The sequence below is a fragment of the Diadema setosum genome, chromosome 8 (genome assembly GCF_964275005.1).
Source record: "Diadema setosum chromosome 8, eeDiaSeto1, whole genome shotgun sequence".
Taxonomy (NCBI): Eukaryota; Metazoa; Echinodermata; class Echinoidea; order Diadematoida; family Diadematidae; genus Diadema; species Diadema setosum.
The window spans coordinates 40,226,004-40,235,061 of record NC_092692.1 but is presented as its reverse complement, the minus strand read 5'-3'; the positions used below and the strand labels follow the sequence as shown (position 1 = coordinate 40,235,061).

The following is a 9,058-nucleotide window of genomic DNA, read 5'->3' as shown; positions in this document are numbered from 1 at the left end:
ACCTTGGCTAATCACTATGATTTCATCCAACTAAAGAATCTCCTGAAAATACTGAATGTCTTTTCTTAGACTGCATCTTGGATTATTTTTTCTTTGTTTTGTGTAGAACTCCTTTTACCCCATCAGTTTGGTCTCAGAGTATCTCTTGAAGATTTACAAACCCCAGGAATGAACCTAGAATGAGACTTTTAAAATTGAATTGCAATCATGACAACTACGTGATCACCATTTAGTCAATCAATAATCAGCGAAGAAAAATTATGACAATTCCGTTCATAGTTGGTTGTACTCTAAAACACAAAAGCAGAATGGAGACGAATGCTCTTTAATGTAGGTTTGGCTTTAAAAGAATGAAAACAAAAATTCCCAACCTACTCTATATTTACATAATATACTGATTTTACCATAGCACAGACTCAAAAGCTATAATCACGTAGTAGAGGAATGCAGTCCATAGCTGTGGATGTTTATTAGGAATAATATGATAATGAGAAGGAGGAAGGGAGGGGAATAAGCTTATCTGTGCTGTCATGCGATGTGACGAGGATCTAATGCAATCAAAGAATTTCTCAAGGTAGTCAGTAACGAGTCAAGGCGGCACCTCCTTGGCCGGGGGTAGTAGGAGAGTGTCGGGGATCTGTCGCACTGATGGCGGCTGGGCTACGTGCTGGGTCGATGATCGAGGTGTTATGGATGACACTCTATGGAGCCGACGTGCAGGGAGCAGTGGAAGAATTCGATTTTCTCATCCTGCCCTCAGCCGTGACTGCTCGTGTCTCTTATAATGATGAAGACAAACCTCATCTGAGGCAGAGATGCACACAAAGGGGGAAAGCGCACCTTTTGAAATGAAAACCAGGGCCATGAGTACTTATATTTAAATCTGTTCATAATAAAAACATACACGTGGCTCATTATAGAGCTATTATATTTCTAGTAAATAAGCAGTACGAATTGCATCCTTGCTTATCATAGAATGCAGTAACTCTTATTGTCATTTCAAATGTCATTTTTCCCGATCGCACGAAATTAGAGCAAGCATAATCAATTTATATGAAGTAGGAAAAGGCACATCGCTCGTAACTTTTGCGATATTATCTAAATTTATTATGAGGAACAGTTGTGAGTCTTACAGTATCATGATTTACGAGGAAAGTTAAGGAATCTGAAGTTGTATGCGTAACACTCGATACGGAAAATATAAAGTAGAGTACATAGCGTAAACCACACAATTTTGAGGAAGTGTTGAGTCCAGGAATTGCAAATTGTGTTAGCGCCACGTGTGAATATAAACGACGGGACGAGGTTGGTGTATCAGCTGGCCTGTAAGCAGCTGAATAAAACTCGTAGCCGACATCCAATCCCTGAAGCATCACCAATACTCATCCCGTCTCAATCAGACTTCATTATTTCGTCTTCTGCTTCCCGCCAAATTGCGACTGACCGATTCTAAGTGCGCCGCACGTAAATGCCTCATGAAACGCGTGTTTCCAATTTCGCCCACAACTCGTTCACTCGGCATAGTAGGCACGGTAGGGATTCAACCTGCGCTCAATGCCAAGTGCCACTTGTTTCCTGATTACGAACACGCCGGCCTTGAGGCTATAACGTCTTCTTCTTTTCCATTCCCTTAACAGACTCCCATTGAGATGCTCGCATTCTGGCTTCATCATTCGATGTGGAGAAGAGAACATTTTCCTGACGTTTTGTCTTCTTCCCAGCTTTATTAACTTCCTGGATGACAGTCAATCTTCAAGCTACAAGACAATAATATGCAGCTTCCAGAAACCGGAGGTTTTTGACGGCAAGATTATATTTCTTGGACAACATGAATCGCCGAGTACTAACCCCAAGATAATTGCCAATGCTTTATATCTCCGAGAGGCATATTGTCGATGCGTGCCAAATATCATTGCTGCAATAAACAGATGACAAGTCGATGACGAAATAAAGCGCCACCTTACGAGAGCCTCACAGGAAGCAATGCTTCGAGTGAAGATGGATATGTTGTTGTTGTTTTTTGTCGTATAATGAATCGTGAATATCAGTGACAAGGCAAATTGAGCAACCGGAATGTACTCTGATGTGTTTCTACGATCAACAAATGACTGTCGAAAATGGATGTGAGCAATTTGTCCTCGGCATAGCTAGCATCACAACCAGAACGATTACTCGCTTTTGTGTGTTGACTGGACAGGGATGGTAGAGTGAGCGAGACTGGTCCATGCAAGGCAAGGATAGATGATTTTCAGGAAGCGCGTTGCCAAGAGAACAACCAACATGGATAACGGACAGATGGAGGCACCGTTGTCTTACTACCAGCTTCGGAAGCGAGCTGCCACCTGGCTGCGATGTGGGACCCTCTCCTCTCTAATCCTCACCCTGGCTGGGGTCTCCATGATAATCCTTGGGATTCAGGGGACACCAGCATCTTATAACATCAAGTGGATCGGGATTGCAGCCTCTGCTTCCGGTGGCAGCCTCCTTCTCCTCCTCCTCCTAATCTCTCTCATCATGGCCAGTTTCTGCCCCCAGGATGCAGGCACTAGTCTCCAGCTCCAGTTACAGCAAGGCTTATCCCTGCCTCCTCCCTGTCCTCCATCGCACCATCATATCCACGCCCACCAACACGCCATGTCCTCAGGGGCAAGTGCCCTTACCCCAACCTCCAGACACTCCGGGAGAGCATCAATAGACGGGATGCCGTGGATGGTGTATTATCAACCTTCCAAACATCAGCAGCTCGAGTAAGTAACACTTCTTTTCGTTCTTTAACATCATACCTTAGCAAGTTTCTATGTTGTCACGAATTGATGCATTTTGTAAATAGACCTATACACCTGTAGATATATCCTTTCACATTTACCCCGTTGTCTGTTTTTGTGGAGATTACAAGTCGTGAAGTAATCCATTTACATACTGTGGCTTTAATCCATGTTGTTATTAAAGATAATCACAGAATGCAAAAGTAGACGATGTATATCCCCGAGAAACACAACAAAATATCTTGTTAACTTGTTATCATTCCTTCTAAAACTGATGATGAAAAGATTAAATACTACCAATGCATTTTTAAAGTCATGTGATCTTCATCACCAAGAACGAAAGATTCGTCCTCATCAGCAAAGCGTAACAAGAATTTCACATAAAACACTCTACCCATACTTGGATGATAGAAGAAAAAAATATTTCCACTTGTCACTCAAGCATAAAACATCAACATTGTCTTGACTTTGTCTAAATTTTCTATTACTGATCATAATTTCATTATTCAGAGTCAATTTGAAGTTATAGTTTGGTTGTATGTGATTTGTGCATCACATAGTCAGCTATCACATAGTATACATGTAGGCCCTGTATCAAATCTACGAGTATCACGGTGCATGATCCCATAGTGCATTTACACGATTTATTTGCTTCGTTTGGGTGTTAAAGGTCACGAAAAATTATCGTACACATCAATCCTGCTAATGGGTGTCCTCGCACCATCAGCTTAATTAGTTTTCCGGGTAATGTCTTCCCTACTCTCACCTGTCTCTTGAGTTTCTTAAGGTGAATGAACTACATGCCCATCACGAGAATCTAATGCCCAGGAGGCCTCTAATAAGTGATACGTTTAAACGAGACCTGACCGTCTGCGTGGAAAGTGCTTTTCCCGCCATATTTCTCATCTAGCGAGTTGAGTTGAGTTTATATTTTGTGACATTTTCTCTTGGGCTTAATTAGAGTCCCGGTGTAAACAAAGTATCTAGCGCTGATACAAAATAAGAAGAGACCTCTTGTCATGATCTATCTTGTAGCAAGGCTTCCGATGTTTCATTTCGTCCGATATTAAATTTCGGACTTGCCTGAAAGAGCGAATATGTTAACTGCTGGACAAATTTTTCTTGCAAGCCGTAAGAATTGTCTGTTTCCTTTTTGTCTCTGGGAGTTCAGATCATCGTGTGTGTGTGTGTGTGTGTGTGTGTGTGTGTGTGTTGGTAACCCTTTGTTGGCATGAAGCATTGCACGTTAAGCTCTTTCATATTTTGCGTTGGTGAAAGGATATACTTTGTATCTTAGCCTTTTGTGGCAACCAAAAGATTTCTATACTTTGTGCACTTTTGCAGGTTAATTGTAAAACAATAAGGGTATCATCAGTATATCTTCGGGTCTCATCCAGTAAAACTAGAGTTCTATGTTTATCGTTTTTATTGTTATGCAGACAGACTCTTTTTCTTACAAGACACCAAAATTATTTCATTGGCAAATTAGGAATAAGGACTGGAAACAGCAGAAAATGGAAATTAACAATGAAAACCAGGCGTCGGGAAATTAAAGTGCAATTCTAATAAGTGCGTTCAATTTGCCTCGAGTAAATAGATAAATAAGCAAAGTAGTTGAAGTGTCATCAAAATGGGACAGACATCAAGACGGGTTATGAAATTTTCAAGTTTGACATGTTTTCACGTAGCGGTGATATTAGATATTATTACATATCCAGCATAATTAGCTGAGTATGTCATCACCTCATAATTCTGTCGTTGGTTTGTATTAGAAAATGTAATAAAAAAATGTTTTAATCATATAAGTCGAAGATTCTCCTCAACGTCACTTTGCCAGGGTATTACAACATAATAGATTTGATGCAAAGTAAATCAATTTTTCGTTTCACATAATATTGTAAAAAGGTGTTTTTAGAGAAGATTTATGGGCATAGCATCTTTTCCTCATCACCTCATCTTGTTAACATGGTGTTGGTGCAGCGTATCAAAATGTTCACTGTTTCAAGGAAAAATGTGAAACATTATATTTTCAAAACAGATATCAGTCCGATTTGATAAGCCCTCTGTCATTCTGATCATTTGATTTGATTTGATTTCATTCACCGAAGACAATGAGAACACGGAGTGGAATTGCCCTTCGGGTTTCGTCCTCAAACCGATATCGGTTGACGGGATTCGGGGGGGGGGGGGTTCAGTCATTTTAGCCATTTTTGCGTTTTACTATCATCCCTCTTCCGTTTAAGGTTGACCTTTAGATTCCAGTAGATGTATCTTCACTGTGTTGGTAAGGACACACTCGACAGTCCTAAAACCCAGAGCTGTTACTTTTATTCTTTTGATTCTAACTTATCTGGTCATATTTCTTCTTTTGGGACAAGCCGTCAGAGTTTCGTGTTATGAATGAGAAACGTCTTTGTGTCAATGAAAGGGGAAAGAGGAAAATCAAACCAAATCACATTGATAGATAGATGAGTAGATAGATAGATAGAATGAGATAGATAGATAGATAGATATGATCTTGCTTTGTACGTGATAAAATGGTCATACACCATGACGATGACAATAGTGCTGTTAGTGTTGTAACGTCGTGTGCTTGCTAGTAAATTGATCGTAATTGATTTGATATCCTTCTTGCCTCAAGGGTTAGATACAAATTCAGGGTTTGAAATATCATCGTGGCCACCTAATGTAGAAGACTCAACACCTGTAGCCGAGAGGCGCTTTTTTCGCTCAGTCATGCTAGCTCTTGTGACCATTCAGTCTGCGGGGTAACGACATACGAGACGAAATCATGATTAAAAAGCGATGATACAGTGCGTTGTGCAGGGTGTGTGAGGAGGCGTGTGGAGCAAGGTGATACACCTCGCTCTTCATTTTATCACACACAGTGCATTATCTATGGGCAAATCTTTGATTTGCATCAACTCTGGTTGACCTGGAGATTCACTGTGCGATGCTGGTAAAGGCCCGAGTTTCTCGTCGTTTAAAAACAAAAACAAAAACAAAACAAAAATCTAGGGTCAGGCTCTGAGTGAATTTGTACTGATTTCTGACCACACTATAGCGATAAAGACTGAATATCATGAATATTATGCTAATATAATAACACTAAGTTGAAAACAAGATTATTCAACGACTGTGAATTAATGCTGCAATAACTGGTGTTGGATCTGTGCTAAGGTTTTGTCGTTGTTGTTATTGTTGTTCACGTTATTTGCTCTTCTTTAAGATATTTTGAAACTTTCCTGTTGGAATGAGACAGTGTAGAAGATAGTATGATAGTTGCAATAGTTCCCTTTAAATACTTCAACCCAGTTTTTGACAAGAGTCAGGAATAATTAAACACTCGGAGACCTTGTTTCATCCTTAGAGTCATGGCATAATCATGCATTTGCCATACTCACGTGAGGCCATACAAATCATTTTTACCTCATTATCATTGACCGCTTTTTATTTCGACTAATGGAGAATGGATGACTTCTTTCTCCATAATCCGCGCTTGAAAAGATAATCTTTCCTTTAGGTTCCTTTTTTCACTCCTGTTAGTTGTAATTCACCAACAAACGATATAGAATTTTACATCACCTTGATCACAGTCTGTGGAATAAGGCTTCAACTTGGTGCAGTAGGGTCCACTGATATCCTCAGCATAATGTAGGAGAAAAGCAGAGTGAATAAAACCAATGAGCCGGGGACACTTTGGAAGTGCTGAAATGGACAATGATTTATGCGTCATACGTTTCCAGCCACATTCCATGTCCCTTGTGATTGCTGTGTTACGTCATGAAATATAAATGGGTGTGATTAGATAGAGAGCTGGATAAAGATAGAAATACTTACAGAAAGGGTGGTAGACCAACAGAAAGACTGTAAAGAATAACTAATGGATTGACATACCCTTTAAATTCTAGTTTCATTTCAGCATGTATCAAAGATTAAAGAAATTAGCATTTTTCTGATTTTAACTTTTAAGAAATGAAAATACTAATTCTGTTTTGAAATATACGTCTTCTTTAAGAAATTGAATATCAAATAAAATTGAAATGAATAAATTGGAAAAGGGGCGCCAGGGTGCTGATGCCTTCCCTTTATGCACCTGTCGCTGGCGTTACAGTAGCAACGAGAGACCTTTTCTTTCTCTTATGGGATGACGTAATAAAGAATTTATGGTCACCCGGCTCCATCATTTATGCTGTAAAGGGAGAGTTGACTGCACAAGGAATAGATCATTATATCTCTCAGTCGACTCTCTTGTTTACCATCTACTGATGATAACAGGATATAAGGATGCGCCATTCCTTAGTCCGTGTGCATTTTACCTTTAAGATTAAACGCATTTATCCCGTGTGATCCAGGTCAAAAATATTGTGTTGAAGAGCATTGTTTGGCTGAATCTGAACTATATTCACACTGGATGCTTCATATAATGAAATAATTGTAATGTGTTGATGATCGGAAATCTAACTTTTTTAATCCGAAAATTTAGTTCATGCCTCGTTTATAACCTTGCAAAACCACAAATGACAAACGGCATGAATAAATCAACCAAATTAGAACTTTTTCTGTTGACAAGAAGACTGAACAATAAAATGTGGAGATGAATTCCTAGAACAAATCTGTGTGGCTTTGGAGGAAATTAAGCGAAACAGGCCGATCGGACACAGTAGAGAAATCATGACAACTTGAGCATCATGAAGTAATTTATCAACATAGTTTCCCGTCGGCGCCCCGTAGTTAAAGTCTCAGTCACGTGATTCTTGCCATTTACACAGTAATCCTCATTCCTCTTGGACATTAGTTCCGTCTTGGTTAGTCTCTTTTCCCCGTTAATCAAATATTTATTGAATAGAAGGCAATGAAGTAACATTTCGTCTCAAACGTTGAATACAAACTGTGTTTCCGAGGGACAAACATATTTTGTTGCCATCAAAAGAAAAGCAATTATAGTGTAACTTCACAACTAAAAATCGCATTCTATGGTGATGACAGCAAGGCATGCACGATGTCCTGCTAGCAGTGTAGCAACACCATCACTCATTTTTCATTGACCTCTTTCGTATACCTTTCCGATCCGAAATCATACTTACGACAAGATAGTGTCTGCAGCAGGAATATTTAATTAAATATGTGACAACCAATCAATCAACGGAATGAAAAATCACGTCATAATTACCATTGGTATTTCACTCTTTTGTTTTATTCCACAGACATTCGATCCTGTATCCGGTCCCAGGTTTCGCTCACCCAGTGGTAGGAGGAACAGGAGGGGTACATAGCGGCGCCCAGTGGGCGTGGCGCCCCCATCATACCACCATCCAACCTCCTCCACAATATTCATCGCTCTATCCAGATCCGAATGGAAACTGCACAGGACCTACTCCTTGTCCGAGTACCAGCGCCCCATCCACCTCTGTTGGGAATTCCAATCAGGAGAACACCACCGCTGCTACACCCACCACGGCGTCCTCAACGACACCAACAGAACATCGCCCAATACAGCGCCCTCAACGACTAAGCCCACCCCTTCTCCTTCGATGTTCACCATCCTCTGATAGGCACGTCCACCACCACCATCATCACTCTCATTGCTTTCACGGACAATCGGGGTCACCATCGCAGCCTCAACAGTCCAGCACTCCGTCTCCAGGTCAAGGCCCGTCCTGCTCAATGTCGCCCGGTCAAGGATCTAACACACAGAATAGGCAGACACCAACTGACCAACAGGGTCATCAACTTACCAAGTCTCCGTCAGAAAACCACCCATTATCCCATCTCTACCACCATCGTCCGGGCCAGGTGACCCCGCCCCTACCTTCAGTGTTCCGTCATCAGCATCCCCATCATCTTCCTCTCAAGCTGAGTCCACCCGCGAGCACCAGTCAAGGTCGGTCATCGTCTCGACGTTCGTTCCACTCGTCACTCCCAGCCTCTCCTCTCCTCGATCACGTCGATGAAACCAGGGAAACTAGCGACCACGTGTGATCCCCGAAGGAACAAAATGGAGAACATCAGAATGCTATAGTATAATGATCGAACACTGAAAATATGATAAATGTGTATTGGAAGCAAGCAGAAAACTGAATTTGTCTTCATACATCAATCTATGAGGCTTGTTTGTTTGCTTGTTCTATGCATTGCTCGGGTAATGGACAGTAACAAATACTCGGCTTTCTCGCTCGACGTATGTATCGAGTCCAAAATTGTATTCGAACAATCTTGTCAAACAAGGTTTCTCTGTAGAGTGTGCACTGAGTGCGTGAAATTGCGTGGATAGACGAAGATTTTCGAGGACA

General features: G+C 40.9%; 1 protein-coding gene across 1 annotated transcript; it reads left to right on the top strand.

Moving 5' to 3' along the window:
• Positions 1-2,295: 2,295 nt before the first annotated feature.
• On the top strand, positions 2,296-8,747 carry LOC140231539 (uncharacterized). Its single transcript, XM_072311674.1, has 2 exons — positions 2,296-2,747; positions 7,973-8,747. The coding sequence occupies exons 1-2, from the start codon at positions 2,296-2,298 to the stop codon at positions 8,745-8,747; spliced, it is 1,227 nt and encodes a 408-aa protein (XP_072167775.1).
• The last annotated feature ends 311 nt before the right edge of the window (positions 8,748-9,058 follow it).

What these genes read in the sequence shown, in the direction of transcription:
- LOC140231539 (XM_072311674.1), top strand. Translation starts at nt 2,296, where the DNA reads ATGGAGGCACCGTTGTCTTACTACCAGCTTCGGAAGCGAGCTGCCACC. An exon ending in TCCAAACATCAGCAGCTCGA is followed by an intron (nt 2,748 to 7,972) that starts GTAAGTAACACT and finishes TTTATTCCACAG; the next exon opens with ACATTCGATCCTGTATCCGG.